We start from the raw sequence: 23,045 nt of genomic DNA, 5'->3' as shown, positions 1-23,045 counted from the left end.
AATAACAGCCATTTAATAACAGCCATGCAATAACAGCTGTTTAATAATATTAGAGATCCCTATTTTCATCTTCTGATATCCATGATCATGCTCACTGATGAGGAGGGTTTTGCAAAAAGGTATTTCCATAGAATATGCTGCAATCCAAGACCCCTACGCGATATGCACTTGTGGAGATCTGAGACGATTTGATTGGTAAAAGCCATGTATGGAAACTTCCCCCTCGCCTATCAGAGGGCACATTGGAGCTATTTCCAAATAGCTTACATCTGTCAAATCCTCTCTGATCTCCACAAGTGCATAGGGCATAGGGTCGATTTGGGTTTAGGCCCTAGTGATCTAGACAAGCAGTTTGGGATTAGGCCCTTGTGATTTAGAAAAGCAGCTTGATTCTCTTGTCATAACAACACGTGTTGGAATGACAAGCAGCACCTGTGTTTCTAACCCCTCAGAGTTGTGTGGGTCTTGTGGTGTTTGGTCAAAAAGCAAAAGACACATTTCCAGGGACTGTAAGAAAAATCTGATTATTTTTCTTCAAACTCCCAAGTTCAGCCAAGGCTACCCCCCCAATTCACTACAATAACACATAGTAGCACGTTTTTTTGTGTTATTGTGTGTGTGCTTATTTGTGTGTGTGTGTGTGTGCGTACATGCGTGCGTGCCATGCATGTGTAAGGTATACTCTAACCTCTTTCCCCTCTCTCTCTCAGGCGTCTCGTATGACTGGATCAGATGAGGAAGGGGACAGTGGCTGGGATGCTTGGGGCACCTGGAGGACTGCTCACGCACCTGTGGAGGCGGGGCCTCTTAGTGGCTACGCAGGTGACGGAGGGGGTATCACACACACAATCCTGGGGAGGATGGGAGGTTACATCCTGGAGAGGATGGGAGGTTAGATCCTGGGGAGGATGGGAGATTAGATCCTGGGGAGGATGGGAGGTTAGATCCTGGGGAGGATGGGAGGTTAGATCCTGGGGAGGATGGGAGGTTAGATCCTGGGGAGGATGGGAGGTTAGATCCTGGGGAGGATGGGAGGTTACATCCTGGGGAGGATGGGAGGTTACATCCTGGGGAGGATGGGAGGTTACATCCTGGGGAGGATGGGAGATTAGATCCTGGGGAGGATGGGAGGTTACATCCTGGGGAGGATGGGAGATTAGATCCTGGGGAGGATGGGAGGTTACATCCTGGAGAGGATGGGAGGTTAGATCCTGGGGAGGGGGAGGATCCTGGGGAGGATGGAGAGGATCCTGGGAGGTTACATCCTGGGAGGATGGGACATCCTGGAGAGGATGGGAGGTTAGATCCTGGGGAGGATGGGAGATCCTGGGGAGGATGGGAGGTTACATCCTGGGGAGGATGGGAGGTTCTATCCTGGGGAGGATGGGAGGTTACATCCTGGGGGATGGGAGATCCTGGGGAGGATGGGAGGTTCATCCTGGGGAGGATGGGAGGTTACATCCTGGGGAGGATGGGAGATCCTGGGGAGGATGGGAGGTTCTATCCTGGGGAGGATGGGAGGTTACATCCTGGGGAGGATGGGAGATCCTGGGGAGGATGGGAGGTTACATCCTGGGGAGGATGGGAGGTTCTATCCTGGGGAGGATGGGAGGTTCTATCCTGGGGAGGATGGGAGGTTAGATCCTGGGGAGGATGGGAGGTTAGATCCTGGGGAGGATGGGAGGTTAGATCCTGGGGAGGATGGGAGGTTAGATCCTGGGGAGGATGGGAGATTAGATCCTGGGGAGGATGGGAGGTTAGATCCTGGGGAGGATGGGAGGTTAGATCCTGGGGAGGATGGGAGATTAGATCCTGGGGAGGATGGGAGGTTACATCCTGGGGAGGATGGGAGGGATCCTGGGATGGGAGGTTAGATCCTGGGAGGGGATCCTGGGAGGATGGGAGGTTACATCCTGGGGAGGATGGGAGGATTAGGTTAGATCCTGGGGAGGATGGGAGGTTAGATCCTGGGGAGGATGGGAGGTTAGATCCTGGGGGGAGGATGGGAGGTTAGATCCTGGGGAGGATGGGAGGTTAGATCCTGGGGAGGATGGGAGGTTAGATCCTGGATGGGAGGATGGGATGGGGTTAGATCCTGGGGAGGATGGGAGGTTAGATCCTGGGGAGGATGGGAGGATGGGAGATTAGATCCTGGGGAGGATGGAGGTTAGATCCTGGGGAGGATGGGAGGTTAGATCCTGGGGAGGATGGGAGATTAGATCCTGGGGAGGATGGGAGGTTAGATCCTGGGGAGGATGGGAGATTAGATCCTGGGGAGGATGGGAGGTTAGATCCTGGGAGGATGGGAGATTAGATCCTGGGGAGGATGGGAGGTTAGATCCTGGGGAGGATGGGATCCTGGGGAGGATGGGAGGTTAGATCCTGGGGAGGATGGGAGGATGGGGAGATGGGAGGTTAGATCCTGGGGAGGATGGGAGGATCCTGGGGAGGATGGGAGGTTAGATCCTGGGGAGGATGGGAGGTTAGATCCTGGGGAGGATGGGAGGTTAGATCCTGGGGAGGATGGGGAGTTAGATCCTGGGGAGGATGGGAGGTTAGATCCTGGGGAGGATGGGAGATCCTGGGGAGGATGGGAGGTTAGATCCTGGGGGGATGGGAGGTTAGGGAGGTTAGATCCTGGGGAGGATGGGAGGTTAGATCCTGGGGAGGATGGGAGGTTAGATCCTGGGGAGGATGGGAGGTTAGATCCTGGGGAGGATGGGAGGTTAGATCCTGGGGAGGATGGGATGGGGAGGATGGGAGGATGGGAGGTTACATCCTGGGGAGGATGGGAGGTTACATCCTGGGGAGGATGGGAGGTTAGATCCTGGGGAGGATGGGAGGTTCTATCCTGGAGAGGATGGGAGGTTAGATCCTGGGGAGGATGGGAGGTTAGATCCTGGGGAGGATGGGAGGTTAGATCCTGGGGAGGATGGGATCCTGGGGAGGATGGGAGGTTACATCCTGGGGAGGATGGGAGGTTAGATCCTGGAGAGGATGGGAGGTTAGATCCTGGGGAGGATGGGAGGTTACATCCTGGGGAGGATGGGAGGTTAGATCCTGGGGAGGATGGGAGGTTAGATCCTGGGGAGGATGGGAGGTTAGATCCTGTAAATCATTAGATGTTACAGTTTACATTCTCTTTAGAGAGCAACAAGGGTCAACTTTATGGGAGAAGAGCTGCCAGTCATTCACATTATATCCAATCTACGACACATTGCATCCTAATGGTAGTGAGTTTACTCCTGGAACTACATGCAGACGCATACAGACAAACAGAGGAACAGACAGACAAACAGATAGACACACAGACACACGTAGTCACACACATCCCTCCTAGCACAACATTGGTATTATTCTCCATTGTTCTGAACACTACTCAACCTGTGCATCACCTTAGTGTTGGGAAATTACTCTCTGCCAAAATCATACCCATGTGGCTCAGTTGGTAGAGCATGACAATGCCAGGGTTGTGGGTTCAATTCCCACGGGTGATCAGTACGAAAAGGTATGGAAATGTATGCACTCACTACTGTAAGTTGTTCTGGATAAGAGCGTCTGCTAAATGACTAACATGTGAAAAGTAAAATGGTTTACAACAGCACAAATATAAAAATACAAATCAAACAATAGAGCTACTAAACAGGGTTAATTGGCAACAGTGATTATGGGATGAATCCCGTATCCATTTATAATAGAAACCAGGAGAATACAATTACACACACACACAGTATTGACCTTTGGACGGATTCAGGGGAGATTTTATTACCCTGCTCTGTCAAATTGGGATCATCGTTGCTCAATTGAATGTTTCCTGTGTGTTAAGAGTGGTGCTCAGAGGGGTGTAGGGTTACTGATGGGACACAGATGTGTATCTTTCCTTTTTAACGTCCCTCTCTTTGGCCTTTCAAAGACATTGACAAGGGTATCTTGTGTTAATGCAGTAGGACGTGGTGTTACTACAATACATATGACTGTTGTTTATCTTACTTTTTGACATAGTTCTGCTACGTCCCAAGTGACACCCGTTTCGTTACGCAGTGCATTCCTTTTTACCAGACTTTGGACCCTGGTCAAAAGTAGTGCACTATAGATGGGTTAGCTGACAACGTTACGAAAACGATACACACGCTTCAGTGGGGCAGAAGTCTGTGTGTTGAGCTAAGAGGTCGTGGGGCCATCCTAGCCCTCGTGGGTCATTTAAGCCCTGAACGATGCCTGCCAGGCAGCTTGCCGCACCCCACAGCCAATCGCATGCAAGCAACAACACAGCTAACTTGGCTAGTCTTGTGAGTGAGCTAGCTAGCTAGTTATCTATGCTGGTTGTTAGCTGGCATAACTTATATGTTTATAATTGTAAGGTACACTTCATGTTTTACAGCCTGTCAGGAATGGAGCTCACCCACTAAAAAATATACATTTTATCCACGAAACATGAAGTGTCCCTTATAATTATACACGTACAGTATAAGCTATGCAAGCTAACAACCAGCATAGATAACAAGCTAGCTAGATAGCTAACAAGACAACCTAACCTAACTAGCTATCTCATAATACTAACCAAGTTAGCTGCGTTGTTCCTTGCATGAGATTGGCTGTGGTCTTGGGTGTGCCACGCAGCCTGGGAGACAGGGATGCCTGTCAGGCATTGTTCATGGCTTAAATTCCCCACGAGCACATTGCAGTCAACACAGCAACAGGGCTTCTTGATGAGGTGCTTATTGTGTATGTAGACAAAAAAAACATTTATGTGGTGATAATGAGATACATATTTTATTTATTAATTTGTACTCTCTGGACTTCCTTACGTTTGTTCTTGATACCATGTCTTGTTTTGACTAATGTCATGTTTATGCTAATATGGCAAAACATTGACTAGCTAGCTGACCAATAACTGTAATGATGAATTTGAGAGACAAGTGATTATTGTGCAATTGTATTTATGTTTTCAATAAATATTGGATACCAAATATAGTTTACATGTTATCAACAATCTAACATGCTGACCGCACTGCTTGCGTTGCGTGCGCTAGCATTGCAAAATAAATGTGCACATACATGTTATTCAGTCATTCATCCAAACTGTTTGCGCGCGTCAACAAGCGTCTGCGTAGCTAGGTGCTGAAGTAGAACTTGATTCTATTTTATATGCATGACGTGCTGCAAGTCCTGCCTCTCCCATCTCCTCATTGGTTTTTAGGAGCATATCCCTACATCTGTGATTGGAAAATGAATGAGGTCCACACTCCAGTGCAGTTGGTTACAGTAATGCACCTTAAAGTTGGTTGCCAACTGCCATAAAAGAGAGATTACTAGAAACTAACTAGGATTCCCCTTTTATCCATGAATTCATTTTTGGAGTAGAAAACACACAATTGTGTAACTCAAAATTTGTCCAAATTCTACAAAGATCCAGCAAAAAAAAGGACTGATTGTACATTTCAGTTAAAATAACAACCCAATGTTTATCTCCCAGGACAGATGATCTAGCATCAGCAAACTAGCTAAATGGGAATTAATGTTTCATATGTGTTTTGACCTGTTCCCAAATGAATATAGTTGCTTCAGAGTGCATTTTGATATTTGAACCTGCGTGTCCTGATTGAGTCTGGTGGGGATAGACAAACTCAACATGCGCATGATGGCGCTTGCAGACACATGCGTGGAGCCGGTTGTGTCATCATGTTTGTTTTGCCCCATATTTGCGCATGCATGGCTTTTGTTTCTCAACAACCAACCTGTCTATAGGGAGTACATACAGTACCTTCAGAAAGTATTCTTAGCATAACAATTATTAGCATAACAAAATATATGGGGGATAATAAAAAATTACGAGGCTATATACAAGGAATATCAGTACCGAGTCAGTGTACTGGGTATCAAGTAGTTGGGGTGATTGATCACGAAAATATGTACTTTAAGGATTGGTTAGGTAGTTGATTGAAGTACTATGTACATATAGATAGGGCGTAAAAATCTGGAAGTCCAGGTAGCCGTTTAATGAACTATTCATCAGTCTGATGGCTGTTGGGTAGACTTGGTGCTCCGGTACCTCTTGCCGTGCAGTAACAGAGAGAACATACTGCAGACACTGAATAGCCCTGTGAGCATGGTGAAGTTATTAATTACACTTTGGATGGTGTATCAATACACCCAATCACTACAAAGATACAGACATCCTTCCTAACTCAGTTGCCAGAGAGGAAGGAAACCGCTCAGGGATTTCACCATGAGGCCAATGGTGACTCTAAAACAGTTGCAGAGTTTAATGGCTATCATAGGAGAACACTGAAGATGGATCAACAACATTGTAGTTACTCTACGCTTGTACAGAATAAAAATATTCCAAAATATGCATCCTGTTTGCAAAAAAGCAAACACTAAATGAATACTGCAAAAAATGTGACAAAGCAATTCACTTTCTGTCCTGAATACAAAGTGTTATATTTCGGGCAAATCCAATACAACACATTATTGAGTTCCTCTCTCCATATTGGCTGCATCATGTTATGGGTATGCTTGTAATTGTAACGCTGTAATCTGCGAGTCGGGAAGCAAGTTCAGGGAGTGAAAACATTTAATTAATAAATGAAACAAACACGTAACACAAACTGTGCACTGACATGAAGAACTTGTTCTCAACTTGTCTACCTGGTTAAATAAAGGTGAAATAAATAAATAAATAAATGAAACAGAAACAATGACGACTGGGGAAGGAACCAAATGGAGTGACAAATATAGGGCAGTTAATCAAGTAGGTGATGGAGTCCAGGTGAGTGTCATAATGCGCAATTATGCGTTACGATGGTGACCGGTGTGGGCCATGACGAGCAGACTGGTGACCAAGAGGTGACCTAGAGGCCAGAGAGGGAGCACACGTGACAGTAATTGTTCATGGTAAACGGAATGGAGCTAAGCACAGGCAAAATACTAGAGGAAAACCGAGTTCAATCTGCTTTCCGCCAGACACTGGGAGATGAATTCACCTTTCAGCAGATCCAAAACTACACTGGAGTTTCTTACCAAGAAGACAGAGAATGTTCCAGAGGGACCTAGTTACAGTTTTGACTTAAATCTACTTGAAAATCTATGGCAAGATATGACAATGGTTGTTTAGCAATGATCAATGACCAATTTGACAAACAATTTTTAAAAGAATAACAGGTAAAAAAGTATTTTCTCAGGGGTGTGATTATATATGTAGTTTAGATATGTCTGTATTTCATTTTCAATACATTTGCAAACATTTCTAAAATCTTTTCACTTTGTCCCTAAGGGATATTGTGTGTAGATGGGTGAGAAAATAAATCAATTTAATCAAAATAAGTCAAGGGGTATGAATACCTCTTGAAGGCACTGTATTCACTATATACAGTAGGGAATAGGGTGCCATTTGGGACGCAACTTAACTAAATGATAAGTGGCCATAAATGAGAACTTGTTCTCAACTAGCCTACCTGGTTAAATAAAGGTTAAATAAATAAAAAAATATAGGGGTTGTTGGATGAGATAACAATTATTCCAGTTCACCAATCAGATTCTTTTCCCCAAACGTAGTGCACTTTATAGGTAATAGTGTACAATTTGAAACACAGCCTCAGACCTCTGTCCTGACTTCCCTTCATTGATTAAATGAGTGTAGAAGTCTGGAAGTGATTGTGGGCTTGATTTGCCTGCATCCCCCACAGGGAGATTTACACAGTTATTTGAGAAATATCTCCCATTCCCTGCATCAGCCAACACACCTGCTCGAGCGCACTGGGATTGTGTGTGTGTCAGGTGTTAGGGTTAAGCCAGCAGAAGAGCTGCCTGTGTAGATGAAGGGGAACATAGAAAGACTGCAGAGAACACCTTAAGTCTACTGTCATCTCTTTCTCCCTGCCCCACTCCAGCTTACTCCAGACATAAAACACACACACACAGAGAGATACACTCACGCACGCACGCACACAGACACACAGAGATACACAGACAAACTGGGGTACTGTCTGGCCCCATGTTGCTCTTGGACGTCAGACGCTGTGTGCCCAGCGCTTTGACTTCTCTAAGGCCCCTCCCCCCTAGACTCCTGCTAACTTCATCTGTCCTTATAGAAACATCCAGTGACTGGGAGGAAATATCTGTCTAGGAATATCTGTCTAGACTTGAATTAGAGCAGCGCTATTCTTTTCAATCCCGGTCCTGGAGAGCTGCAGGGTACGCAGGCTTTTGTTCCTGCCCAGCACTTACACACCTGATAATGCTAGATTTGGTTTACTCTGTTAGACTCGCTCCGGGGTGAAGTTTGCCCCTAGGTACAGATCTAGGATCAGTTTCCCCTAACCTTAACTATTAGTGGAGAAAATGCAACACTGACCCAAGATCAGTGTCAAGGGGCAACTTCACCGTACACCATTAGACACAGTGCTGCCTATCCTTCCTCATGTCTGTGGACTTTTGCTCTCTGTTTGTCCGCTAGTAGACAAATAAGCACCTCATAGACATTCCTAGACCCTGAAAGCATGGTCTACACACAGCCGTGTGTGTGTGTGCTTGTGGCTCTGCGTACATGTCCGTGTGTGTGCCCGTGTATGTCTGTATGCATGTGTATGTGGCTGTCTCCAGCCTATACGTATAACCCAGTGTGGATGAGTGATTCATCTCGATGAGGGAAAGCCATTAATTGGTTCGTTAAGACAGAGACATTCTTACTCTGCCTCGGTGCCTGCTTTTCCTTGGAGCAGGCTGAATGGCCATAGTGTGGTCTCCAACTCCCCGTTCACCCTAATGGACGATTAGACTGAAGCTTTTTAACATCCGCTTTGAGTCCCAAATGGCATCCTATTCCCAATGTAGTGTACTACTTTTGACCAGGGCCCATAAGGCTCTGGTCAAAAGTAGTGCACTGTGTAGGGAATAGGGTGCCATTTGGGGCATTGCCCCGAACAAATGAGCTGCTACCAGTTTAGACCAATGTTATTCTACCCCCGGGGGTGAGAATGAGAAATGTGGTGAAGTGGAAGTTAACACACACTGGGTGATGGGCTGCAGTTATCGTTTCTAACAAGGTGGAACAGATTTTGTAGCGTGTCCATACGATTTAGGAAGGGGGAGGGAATGGAGTGTTATGCTGTGGTGGATTTCAGACGAGGCAGGAGTTGGTTTTGACAGAGTGAGGTGAACCGATTAGTGTGTGTGTGTGGGAGGGTGTCAGAGTGTGTGTGTGTGTGTGTTTGTTGTGTGAGAGAGGTTGATTTGCTTGTTTAAGCCCAGAGGGGGTCCTGAGACGGTCGTTGGCTCGATGAGATCTGATCGTTGGCAGATGAAGCGTGGTTTGGTCTGACAGGTGTGTGTGTGTGTGTGTGTGTGTGTGTGTGTGTGTGTGTGTGTGTGTGTGTGTGTGTGTGTGTGTGTGTGTGTGTGTGTGTGTGTGTGTGTGTGTGTGTGTGTGTGTGTCTGAGACAGGCAGCTATAATTCAGGATGAAATGTCAGTCCTGATTTGACTCCAGCCACGATCCTCCAGACTCACAAAGGTGTAACTCCTGAGCCCAAGAAACTAACAAAACACCACTGTTGTTGTAGACGTTTCTGTGTAATGGTGCTTTTCTTTGTTACAAAACAGATTTCCCTGAGGGATATTAAGCTATTCTATTATACGTGTTTGATATGGTGTGTGTTATATAGCTTTCCCTTCACAAATAAACCTTTTTATTAACCATTACACTCAAGACCAAACCATTTCCTTGTAAACCGTTGGTTTCAATTTGTACTAACAATGTTGGTTTGTTATTTTGCTTTGTAGGAACTGTGAAGGCAAGAATATCCGCTACAGAACGTGCAGTAACATGGTAAGTCTAGTCTACGCTATGAAGCCTCAACAGACTACAACAGAGTCATTTCCAAAGCTTATGAATGTAACACATATAACTTGTTATTAGTCCTATTCCAGTTTATAACTGGTAATATATTGTTATAACTTTTCTATTCCAGCTTATAACTTTGCTGGTAACAGTGAGAAGCACTGGCTCAATATTGTCAGTCGCCACTGTATTTGAGAGTCATGTTCAGCACTGTGGGTGACCTCATGGTAAAATCATATGTTCCATCAATGAACAGAAGAAAACAACCTCATATCAACATGCCTTCAGTCTATTCTCAGCAGCGGAACCACAGTCGTTCTCACAGCATTTGAATCAAAGATAGACTAGTCTGTACTGTTTCTATTACTCTATTGAGGTGGTTTGTGTCTGGAATGTATTGCAGACTAGCTATGATTTCAATCATGACCAGTGGGAAGAGTTCCCAGCATAATATTTAGACCACCGCTCCCAGTGTGAAAGAGATGGATATCAACAAAGCAAGAGAGAGAGAAACACTTGACTTTATGAAGTCCCATCCATGTAGTTCAATGAGAAAGAGAGGGAGTGTGTGTGTGTGTGTGTGTGTCTGTCTGTCTGTCTGTCTGTCTGTCTGTCTGTCTGTCTGTCTGTCTGTCTGTCTGTCTGTCTGTCTGTCTGTCTGTCTGTCTGTCTGTCTGTCTGTGTGGGTAAAGCAAGGCCTAAGGAGAGACTTAGTAAAGGCTCGCTGTTGGCAAAGAGTTGGGTCTTCCATATGTACAGTGGGGCAAAAAAGTATTTAGTCAGCCACCAATAGTGCAAGTGCAAGTTCTCCCACTTAAAAAGATGAGAGGCCTGTAATTTTCATCATCGGTACACTTCAACTATGACAGACAAAATGAGGGAAAAAATCCAGGAAATCACATTGTAGGATTTTTAATGAATTTATTTGCAAATTATGGTGGAAAATAAGTATTTGGTCAATAACAAAAGTTTATCTCAATACTTTGTTATATACCCTTTGTTGGCAATGACAGAGGTCAAACGTTTTTTGTAAGTCTTCACAAGGTTTTCACACACTGTTGCTGGTATTTTGGTCCATTCCTCCATGCAGATCTCCTCTAGAGCAGTGATGTTATGGGGCTGTTGCTGGGCAACACGGACTTTCAACTCCCTCCAAAGATTTTCTATTTGGATGAGATCTGGAGACTGGCTAGGCCACTCCAGGACCTTGAAATGCTTCTTACGAAGCCACAACTTCGTTGCCCGGGCGATGTGTTTGGGATCATTGTCATGCTGAAAGACCCAGCCACGTTTCATCTTCAATGCCCTTGCTGATGGAAGGATGTTTTCACTCAAAATCTCACGATACATGGCCCCATTCATTCTTTCCTTTACACGGATCAGTCGTCCTGGTCCCTTTGCAGAAAAACTGCCCCAAAGCATGATGTTTCCACCCCCATGCTTCACAGTAGGTATGGTGTTCTTTGGATGCAACTCAGTATTCTTTGTCCTCCAAACACGACGAGTTGAGTTTTTACCAAAATGTTCTATTTTGGTTTCATCTGACCATATGACATTCTCCCAATCTTCTTCTGGATCATCCAAATGCTCTCTAGCAAACTTCAGACGGGCCTGGACATGTACTGGCTTAAGCAGGGGGACACGTCTGGCACTGCAGGATTTGAGTCCCTGGCGGCGTAGTGTGTTACTGATGGTAAGCTTTGTTACTTTGGTCCCAGCTCTCTGCAGGTCATTCACTAGGTCCCCCCGTGTGGTTCTGGGTTTTTTGCTCACCGTTCTTGTGATCATTGTGACCCCACGGGGTGAGATCTTGAGTGGAGCCCCAGATCGAGGGAGATAGTCAGTTGTCTTGTATGTCTTCCATTTCCTAATAATTGCTCCCACAGTTGATTTCTTCAAACCAAGCTGCTTACCTATTGCAGATTCAGTCTTCCCAGCCTGGTGCAGGTCTACAATTTCGTTTCTTGTGTCTTTTGACAGCTCTTTGGTCTTGGCCATAGTGGAGTTTGGAGTGTGACTGTTTGAGGTTGTGGACAGGTGTCTTTTATACTGATAACAAGTTCAAACAGGTGCCATTAATACAGGTAACGAGTGGAGGACAGAGGAGCCTCTTAAAGAAGAAGTTACAGGTCTGTGATAGCCAGAAATCTTGCTTGTTTGTAGGTGACCAAATACTTATTTTCCACCATAATTTGCAAATTAATTAATTAAAAATCCTACAATGTGTTTTTCTGGATTTTTTTTCTAATTTTGTCTGTCATTGTTGAAGTGTACCTAAGATGAAAATGACAGGCCTCTCTCATCTTTTTAAGTGGGAGAACTTGCACAATTGGTGGCTGACTAAATACTTTTTTTGCCCGACTGTAAGCTGTTATCTCTTCTGTTTGTTCCCTCTGCTGAGCCATCTTATCCTTCTCTATCTTCCTTTTCTTTCCTCTCCTCCCTTCTTCCCCAGGACTGTCCGGTCGAGTCGGGAGACTTCCGAGCCCAGCAGTGCTCCGCCCACAATGACATCAGGTACCAGGGAATGGTCTACGAGTGGATTCCCGTGCCCTATGAACCCTCGGCTGCGTGCGCCCTGCGGTGCCAGGCGCGGGGGAGGAGCCTAACGGTGGAGCTGGCGCCTAAGGTTCTAGACGGAACACGTTGCCGGGCCGACGCCCTGGATATGTGCATCAGTGGGGTCTGTCAGGTGAGATACTGACTGATTGTTTGGATGGATATTATAAGCACTTTTCCAGATGCTCAAAGTCAGGGCCATGCACAGACCTTTCAGGGGGCATTTCTTTCTGCAACAAGACAAACTCATCATCACAAATTGTAAGCAAGCTAGTTACAGTATCTCCTAAAGACATGATTGACACAGGGAAAATAGGATGGGCTATCAGCTGATCATTGATGTTGGTGATGGATGTAAATTTGCTCGCTCCATTTATTTTCCTGATTGTTTGATATCTTTCTGCCTCTCTCTCTGCTGCCTATCAGCCAACCAGACGCAATATTGATGATGATGTAAGCTAAATCAAATGTTATGCTGCTGTTGAAGTACTGTTGTATTTAAACTAGGTAGATAGACAGACACTCGACCGGTGACCGTATCTCTCAACCGGGCTTATAATCTCAGTACAGGGCAGACTGGGAATAGGGGGGGAAATTATACCACCACCCAAAATGACACTTTGGAGACTGGAAGGGCAAAGGGCATGTTCTCTAAACAGGTAAGGCCCTATCTGTGCATGTGCCTGATCAAAGTACGAGGGAAACTCGTATATTATTACAATATGATGATATTATAGTAATATCTTGTATAATAAGGATTGGATTTATATAGCACTTTTCCATGTGCTCAAAGCACTTTAGATTGCATGGGGAGGGAAAGTCACCTCATCCACCACCAATGTGTCACCCACCTGGACTGTGCCATGGCAGCCATTGTGGTTCCAGAAAGTTAATCAGCCATGTCAATGACAGATCAGGGGACACGATGTACAATATGACACGATACAATAAAATGGCTCAAGACTGGATCACTGCTTGAAGTATTTGTTTTTTCTTTGTGGGCCACAGTAAAGACTACATGAATATTTCCAAACTATTACAGTGAAAAACAGTCTGAGAACTTCTGATCTTCTGCAATATTTCTCAATAATCGTTGTTCTTGAACAATCGTACTGTATTTCCTCTTTGTGAATCCACATGGCAGCTGCTGTAGCAAAGGCTGATCTAAAACCACATGTCAGAAATAGGAAGTTCCTAAAAAATGATCTTAAACATGGAAAATATTTCTCCTCTCCATGTTGCATGTCAGAAGCTCTGGGTTCTAGTTTTAGGCTAGAAGTGATTGTTTTAGGAACCACAGACTGATGATCAATGTTGCCATATCCTCTTCTCTGGATAGGTGCTTTATTAAAACGTCTGTCTGAGGCTGTATGACTGGAGGAAGGGGAGAGGAAGAGAGAGAGAAGTAGAGAGACAGAGAACTGGAGGTGTGAGGAAGGAGGGAGAGAGAGAGAGATGGAGAGGAGGTGTGACAGGAGGAAGGAGAGAGAGAATTGAGAGAGAATAGAAAGAGAAGTGGAGGTACGATGGGAGGAAGGAGAGAGAGAATAGAAAGAGAAATGGAGGTACGACAGGAGGAAGGAGCAAGAGAGAGAATAGAGTGTGCAAAAGACAGAGAGAGATGCAGAAGGTACGACAGGAGGAAGGAGAGACAGAGAGACAGAAGGTACGACAGGAGGAAGGAGAGAGAGACACAGGAGGTACGACAGGAGGGAGGAGAGAGAGACAGAAGGTACAACAGGAGGAAGGAGAGAGACACACAGGAGGTACGACAGGAGAAAGGAGAGAGAGACAGAAGGTACGACGGAGGAAGGAGAGAGAGACACACAGAAGGTACAACAAGAGGAAGGAGAGAGAGACACAGAAGGTACGACAGGATGAAGGAGAGAGAGACACAGAAGGTACGATATGAGGGAGGAGAGAGAGACACACAGAAGGTACGACAGGAGGGAGGAGAGAGAGACACAGAAGGTACGACAGGAAGAAGGAGAGAGAGACACAGAAGGTACAACAGGAGGAAGGAGAGAGAGACACACAGAAGGTACGACAGGAGGGAGGAGAGTGAGACACACAGAAGGTACGACAGGAAGAAGGAGAGAGAGACACAGAAGGTATGACAGGAGGAAGGAGAGAGAGAGACCGAAGGTATGACAGGAGGAAGGAGAGACACACAGAAGGTATGACAGGAGGAAGGAGAGACACACAGAAGGTATGACAGGAGGAAGGAGAGACACACAGAAGGTACAACAGGAGGAAGTAGAGAGAGAGACACAGAAGGTATGACAGGAGGAAGGAGAGAGTGAGACCGAAGGTATGACAGGAGGAAGGAGAGACACACAGAAGGTATGACAGGAGGAAGGAGAGACACAGAAGGTATGACAGGAGGAAGGAGAGAGTGAGACCGAAGGTATGACAGGAGGAAGGAGAGACACACAGAAGGTATGACAGGAGGAAGGAGAGACACAGAAGGTATGACAGGAGGAAGGAGAGACACAGAAGGTATGACAGGAGGAAGGAGAGAGAGACACACAGAAGGTACGACAGGAGGAAGGAGAGAGAGACACAGGAGGTACGACAGGAGGAAGGAGAGAGAGACACAGGAGGTACGACAGGAGGAAGGAGAGAGAGACACAGAAGGTACGACAGGAGGAAGGAGAGAGAGACACAGAAGGTACGACACTTGTTTCAGAAAGACAGATTCCCCACATCATATGCTGTAGTGCACTAGAACACAGTGCTAGACTAGGTCTGCATCCCAAATGGTACCCTATCCCCTGTATAGTGCACTCCTTTTGACCAGAACCCTATGTGCTCTCGTCAAAAGCACAGCACTATATCATAGGGAATAGAGTGCTATTTGGGACCTGTAGCTGTTCTCGGCCAGAGAGGAATGCACACTGTTGTGTGTCTAGCCAAGCGGAAATTCACCTATCCACTTCATCCATTAAGGAAGTAGACCCTCTTTATGCAAATCCTTAAAAGTACACTTATACAGTGCCAGGCCATGATAACTTAACAGGGAACGAGGGACATTACTTAGTCCCACAAGGCATTAACTTGTTACTGATACTTCTCTAAGTATCCTGTATATCAGCAAGCTACAGTACGAAGCTGACTTCATGGAACCATGACAAAGTGCTTGTTCAACCCAAATAGAACCTCCATGTTATACTACCCATAGACGTTCTCAAGTGAAGTGAAGTGAAGTGTGTGTGTGTGTGTGTGTGTGTGTGTGTGTGTGTGTGTGTGTGTGTGTGTGTGTGTGTGTGTGTGTGTGTGTGTGTGTGTGTGTGTGTGTGTGTGTGTGTGTGTGTGTGTGTGTGTGTGTGTGTGTGTGTGTGTGTGTGTGTGTGTGTGTGTGTGTGTGTGTGCGTGTGTGTGTGTGTGTGTGTGAGAGTGAGAGAGACAAGGTGCTGCGATGTCAAGATCCGTCTTTTTCTGACCATGTTCTGTGTTTGAAGTCAAATAGCTCTGCACGGTACTTCATGGCTTCTGCCCTCTAAGTGGTGTGTATATAATGGGTATAAGGAGTGTTTGTGTTTACTGGGACTGCTGGCCAGGTGAGTCATATTGGGTTTGTTATGCTGGCTGCTATTCCCACAGAGGCTGGAGCACAAACTCTGTTCTTCACCATTTCAAGACATATGCCGTCTAAATAGAACATTACATATACAGACATCAGTGTCAGATACCATGTAAAACATGTGAATTTGGTTCCCCAAACCCCACGCCTCATCCTCTAAACCAGAGGAAACATAACCCCTTTTCAATGTAGCCCTCAGAGCTAAATGAGCTTGACACACCTGCTCTAAACCAATGTCTCCCAAGCCGTTCCTCCAGACCTCCAACAGTTCCACCAGATTTCACTACTTAAAGGTTTGACGATTAGCTGACTAGTTGAATCAGGTGTGCTGGTGCTGGAATAGCACCAATATGTCGTGGCTGTGGTCCACGAGGAACCGATGACTCTGACGTTGAGCTGTGAACATTGGCATTATGTCTTATGTAGATGGTACATTCCTGTACTGGGCTAACAACAGTGACCGATCAAGACACACTGTACATTACATAGCCAGTATCACCCTTAAACATGTACTTTATGCTATTACTGTATCATCAGAAAGAGAGAACGCTTTGAGTTAGTCAAAGTGGGCTGTAAAGTGAGCTGCGTTCAGGGGATCTATGTGTTTGAGAATGTGGGCTGGAAAGTGGGCTGGAAAGTGAGCTGCGTTCAGGTGATCTACGTGTTTGAGAGGGTGAGCTGGAAGCAGTTGTTAGTTAGTAATAGTTAACTAACAGTTAACTAATAGTTAACTAACACATTCACTTTATTTGATTATTTTAGCGATTCTTGGGACTTGGGAGCATTTTTCATGTAGATGATACATTCTTAATTCATAGATTTATTGACTGAGTTTATTTTTGACAGTTGAAAATGAATATAAAGCCGCTTCAGTAGGAAACAACATTCCATACATTCAAATAAAGGATGAAGCATAAACACAAGGAAACTCCTGGGTTGACAACGCTGACAGAGGAGTAGCTACCCTTCAGCAGACAGCAGCGTGTTCGCTGCCTCGGCATCACAGCTTACACATTATATGGTTCTATTAGGATCATTTATACTAGCGATTGCCATTTCAGATAAAAAGGGGTTATTATTATTATTTTTGCTTTGCATATCACTTCTTTAAAACAGATGTTTGGCTTGGACACATACTGCTTCTTTTGGAAACTTTGAGGATCTTTGAAGAACGGGCTGAATTGATTATTTGCTCCTCAAAAAATATGAATAGATTGTTCAGAACAGAAACTAAGAAAAAAACAGGACAAAAACAATAACTACAACCGGAACATTTCTTTCCTCATGGAAAGTATAATCCCAGTAATGTTCATTGTGCACAACAACCCCAATCCTAGGTTTGTGGACCGAGGTCGTTAAACTATTTTTATGCACTGATGTTCAGACAGCAACCTCTGCATTTAAACACTTTCTCAGTAAATGTACACCACTTTGGCTGTAGCAACGTTCCATAAAGGTTGAAATGCAATAGAAAGAGACAGGTTGATATTGAGCTCTCGCAGACCTAATGGAATAGAAACACAGACTGTATAATCAGGAAGATGATGGATTGACTTTATGGAGTGTTTTCCTTCATGCTGTGAAATGTTTAACTTGATATTCCAGAGGTGGGTAATGCATATATCAATCTAATGATGGAATCAATTCATTTATAGATGTCAATAATATAGCCTACCGTGGTGACAAGTCCTCTCTTTATTTACATACATTACTCTGTCTCTCTCTCTTTCTCTCTCTTTCTCTCTCTCTCGCTCTGTCTCTCTCTCTCTGCCTCTCTCTCCCTGTCTCTCTCTCCCTCTCTGTCTCTGTCTCTGTTTCTCTCTCTCTGTTTCTCTCTCTCTCTCTCTCTCTCTCTCTCTCTCTCTCTCTCTCTCTCTCTCTCTCTCTCTCTGTCTCTCTCCCTCTGTCTGTCTCTTTCTTTTTTCTCTCTCTCTCTCTCTCTCTCTCTCTCTCTCTCTCTCTCTCTCTCTCTCTCTCTTTCTCTTTCTTTGTCTTTGTTTCTCTCTCTCTGTGTCTTTCTCTCTCTGGCTCTTTCTGTCTCTCTGTTTCTCTCTCTGTCTCTCTGTTTCTTTCTCTCTCTGTCTCACTCTGTCTCTCTGTTTCTCTTTCTGACTCTCTCTCTCTCTATGTCTCTCTGTCTCTCTCTGTCATGCAAAGAAACATAGAGGGGTTTCATATGAGCTGGGCCTTCCATAGGCCGTCCACACAGCTGGTACACATTTCACTGCTATCTGAAATCCATCACACAACCTTCAAACATACAGTAGGCACTGTACAGTAGTCTACCTAGTTCTGAGTCACAACCAATTCCAACTGGGTGTCTAATTCTGGGCTGTGGTTGGAACTACTGTTTTGTCTATATAGAGGGCTCAAAACGTGGTCTTCGTCACATGCTGAGGTGAATCTGAAAGGCAAGTCAAAGTTCCAGTAGCGATGAGAACATGGCGTAGCAGGCTGTGAGGAGTAGAATACACAGCAGGCTGAAATAGAACTGGGTTTAACACGTGACAGAATGGGGCCAGTCCTCTACCTTCCAATGTTTATTTATTAATGATGAGAGCATTGATGGAGCGTTGAGCTGGGAAAATAAACTGAATCCCTGAAAGGAGAAGCATGTGTGTGTGTGTGTGTGTGTGTGTGTGTGTGTGTGTGTGTGTGGGGTACAGAGTGTCCATCTCACTCTCACTTTTCCTATACCTCTCTTGTAACCACCCTCCACTCTCTGTCCCTCCGCCTCCATTCATCCCCTCTCTATCCAAATCAAATGTTATTGTTCACATACACATGTTTAGCAGATGTTATTGTGGTTGTAGAGAAATGCTAAACCAAATCCCCCTCTCTCTTTCTCACCTCTCTATCCATATTTGTGTTGGCAGGAGGTGGGTTGTGACAGACAGCTGGGCAGCGGTGCCAGGGAAGACAACTGCGGTGTGTGTGCCGGCGATGGTTCTACTTGTCGGCTGGTCCGGGGCCAGGCGCTGCCTCACGTCTCACCGGAAGAACGTAGGTACACAACAAGCTCGCAATGCCTGAAAAAATCAACTCTTCCCTCTCGAAGCTGACCTTCTACCCTGTATCAATATCTTTACACACAGAGGTTGTGAACACACTCTCTGTTGAAAACACATTATCGTCTCTCTCCCTTGTCCGCCTATGGCCTTAGGTAAACACAATCTCTCTTCATCTCTCTCCCCCAACCAGGTTTACAACTGCTGTGAAAATACACTCTAGTCTCCCTAGCTCTCATCTTCTTCCAGGCCCATGTAAATATCCCTCACCAACAAGGTTCACAATGCTTGTTCAAATACACTTTCCTCTGGCCATCAATATAGTATCGCCCCCAATGGCCCTCAATCCCTCAAGTCCTGAGCCCTGTCTCAGGTCTGGTTTGGGTTTGTGTTCTGTCCCAGGTCTATTTTGGGTTAGTGTTCTGGCATGGGTTAGTGTTCTGTCTCAGGTCTAGCCTGGGTTAGTGCTCTGTCACAGTTCTGGCCTGGGTTAGTGTTCTGTCCCAGGTCTAGCCTGGGTTAGTGTTCTGTCTCAGGTCTAGCCTGGGTTAGTGTTCTGTCCTATGTCTGGTCTGGGTCAGTGTTCTGTCCCAGGTCTGGTCTGGGTCAGTATTCTATTCCAGGTCTGGTCTGGGTTAGTGTTCTGTCCCAGGTCTGGTCTGGGTTAGTGTTCTGTCTCAGGTCTAGCCTGGGTTAGTGTTCTGTCTCAGGTCTAGTCTGGGTTACTGTTCTGCCCTATGTCTGGTCTGGGTCAATGTTCTGTCCCAGGTCTGGTCTGGGTTAGTGTTCTGTACCAGGTCTGGTCTGGGTTAGTGTTCTGTCTCAGGTCTAGCCTGGGTTAGTGTTCTGTCTCAGGTCTAGTCTGGGTTACTGTTCTGCCCTATGTCTGGTCTGGGTCAATGTTCTGTCCCAGGTCTGGTCTGGGTTAGTGTTCTGTACCAGGTCTGGTCTGGGTTAGTGTTCTGTACCAGGTCTGGTCTGGGTTACTGTTCTGCCCTATGTCTGGTCTGGGTTAGTGTTCTGTCCCAGGTCTGGTCTGGGTTAGTGTTCTGTCTCAGGTCTGGTCTGGGTTAGTGTTCTGTACCAGGTCTGGTCTGGGTTAGTGTTCTGTCTCAGGTCTGGTCTGGGTTAGTGTTCTGTCTCAGGTCTGGTCTGGGTTAGTGTTCTGTACCATGTCTGGTCTGGGTTAGTGTTCTGTACCAGGTCTGGTCTGGGTTAGTGTTCTGTCTCAGGTCTGGTCTGGGTTAGTGTTCTGTACCAGGTCTGGTCTGGGTTAGTGTTCTGTCCCAGGTCTGGTATGGGTTAATGTTCTGTCCAAGGTCTGGCCTTGGTTAATGATCTGTCTTGGTGTTAATAAGTGTTATGGCCCACACAGTTTATTTATCAAAGCTGGGATACTACTATGCCATCTGGCTTAGACTGTCCACAGATGGAGCAATCGAGTGTAAGCTTCAAAATGGAGGCAGATTTTTTGTGTGTGGGCTTTTCATAAAATGTAATGTGTGGAGATTAAAATCATGACTGCATTTTGTCTGTCACTATTATGTTTTTTCTCACGTGATAACTGCATTCTGGTTTGCTTGGAGGTGGTTAGGGACATTAAATACCATGTAAAATAGCTATGTTTTTACTAGAAAAATGTGTGGTTTGTGAATTAAATTAAATTATTGCATTCCAGTCTGCCAAGCACTGGTTACTGTAAACAGGACTGCGTTCCATGTTTCAAAGAGTTGAGAAATGTTGACTTGAAGGTCGGCCTCTTCCTGGTAAATTTGTTGGCTATTGTAGTCAGCTTCATGGAATACAATACAGGAGTATTTTAGGTCTTGGTGAAATCAAACATTGAAAAGGTTTCAATTCAATTTTGGAATGAGGCATATCGCTGGATCTACACAATAGATGGCATGGGACATCTCAACATTACTACTTTTGAGGTGTAAAAAACATCTGACAAACTAACATTTTGTTAAGATGCTCTTGGCTATTTCCCGTACAGCTTAGCATTTCCACACGTCTTTAAAGGTTAATTAAGTAGATATTGCCACCAAAATTATTTGCATACTCAATTTATTGGCCTGGGGTCAGCCAGGACCTAGTAATGGTCTAATGGGGTCAGCCGGGGCCTAGTAATGGTCTAACAGGGTCAGCCAGGAGTTAGTAATGGTCTAACAGGGTCAGCCAGGAGCTAGTAATGGTCTAACAGGGTCAGCCAGGACCTAGTGGAAATGTCTAACATGGGTCAGCCAGGACCTAGTGGAAATGGTCTAACAGGGTCAGCCAGTACCTGGAGTAATGGAAATGAACAGGGTCAGCCAGGACCTAGTAATGGTCTAACATGGGTCAGCCATGACCTAGTGGAAATGGTCTAATGGTGTCAGCCATGACCTAGTGGAAATGAACTAATGGTGTCAGCCAGGATCTAGCAATGGTCTAATGGTGTCAGCCATGACCTAGAAATGGTCTAACAGGGTCAGCCAGGACAGTGGAAATAATGGTTTGGTCTAACAGGGAAATGAGCCAGGACCTAGTAATGGTCTAACAGGGTCAGCCAGTACCTAGTAATGGTCTAACAGGGTCAGCCAGGACCTGTAATGGTCTAACAGGGTCAGCCATGACCTAGTGGAAATGGTCTAATGGGGTCAGCCAGGACCTAGTAATGGTCTAATGGGGTCAGCCAGGACCTAGTAATGGTCTAACAGGGTCAGCCAGGACCTAGTAATGGTCTAATGGGGTCAGCCAGGACCTAGTAATGGTCTAATGGGGTCAGCCAGGACCTAGTAATGGTCTAATGGGGTCAGCCATGACTTTATTTATTTTGCTCCTTTGCACCCCATTATTTTTATTTCTACTTTGCACATTCTTCCATTGCAAATCTACCATTCCAGTGTTTTACTTGCTATATTGTATTTACTTTGCCACCATGGCCTTTTTTTGCCTTTACCTCCCTTATCTCACCTCAATTGCTCACATCGTATATAGACTTGTTTATACTGTATTATTGACTGTGTGTTTGTTTTGCTCCAGGTGTAACTCTGTGTCGTTGTATGTGTCGAACTGCTTTGCTTTATCTTGGCCAGGTCGCAATTGTAAATGGGAACTTGTTCTCAACTTGCCTACCTGGTTAAATAAAGGTGAAATAAATAAATAAAATAAAATTAGACCATTACTAGGTCCTGGCTGACCCCATTAGACCATTACTAGGTCCTGGCTGACACCATTAGACCATTACTAGGTCCTGGCTGACCCCATTAGACCATTACTAGGTCCTGGCTGACCCCATTAGACCATTGCTAGATCCTGGCTGACACCATTAGACCATTACTAGGTCCTGGCTGACCCCATTAGACCATTACTAGGTCCTGGCTGACCCCATTAGACCATTGCTAGGTCCTGGCTGACCCCATAAAACCATTACTAGGTCCTGGCTGACCCCATTAGACCATTACTAGGTCCTGGCTGACCCCATTAGACCATTACTAGGTCATGGCTGACACCATTAGACCATTACTAGGTCATGGCTGACCCCATTAGACCATTACTAGGTCCTGGCTGACCCCATTAGACCATTACTAGGCCCTGGCTGACCCCATTAGACCATTACTAGGTCCCGGCTGACCCCATTAGACCATTACTAGGTAGAGTGACCCCATTAGACCATTACTAGGCCCTGGCTGACCCCATTAGACCATTACTATGTCGCTCTTGCTGCTGGTGAGTCTCTGATCCACCTCTACGCAGATGACACCATTCTGTATACTTCTGGCCCTTCTTTGGGTAACAAACCTCCGGCTGACCCCATTAGACCATTACTAGGTCCCGGCTGACCCCATTAGACCATTACTAGGCCCCGGCTGACCCCATTAGACCATTACTAGGCCCCGCTGACCCCATTAGACCATTACTAGGTCCTGGCTGACCCCATTACTGTCCCCAGACCTGACTGCCCTTAACCAACACAAAAACATCCTATGGTGTTCTGCATTAGCATCGAACAGCCCCGTGATATGCAGCTGTTCAGGGAAGCTAGAAACCACATTTACATACATTTAAGTCAT

General features: G+C 45.5%; 1 protein-coding gene across 1 annotated transcript in view; it reads left to right on the top strand.

Moving 5' to 3' along the window:
• Positions 1 to 23,045, top strand: part of adamtsl3 (ADAMTS-like 3) — a 228,380-nt gene that overhangs the window by 97,609 nt on the left and 107,726 nt on the right. Inside the window, 6 exon segments of the mRNA XM_064984412.1 lie at positions 711 to 771; positions 774 to 791; positions 8,605 to 8,611; positions 9,783 to 9,828; positions 12,296 to 12,532; positions 18,859 to 18,985. Of these exon segments, the coding sequence (XP_064840484.1) occupies positions 711 to 771; positions 774 to 791; positions 8,605 to 8,611; positions 9,783 to 9,828; positions 12,296 to 12,532; positions 18,859 to 18,985 (496 nt within the window).

Source organism: Oncorhynchus masou, chromosome 2 (genome assembly GCF_036934945.1).
Source record: "Oncorhynchus masou masou isolate Uvic2021 chromosome 2, UVic_Omas_1.1, whole genome shotgun sequence".
Taxonomy (NCBI): domain Eukaryota; kingdom Metazoa; phylum Chordata; class Actinopteri; order Salmoniformes; family Salmonidae; genus Oncorhynchus; species Oncorhynchus masou.
Note: the sequence above shows the minus strand (reverse complement) of the source record. Positions and strands in the feature narration are given on the sequence as shown.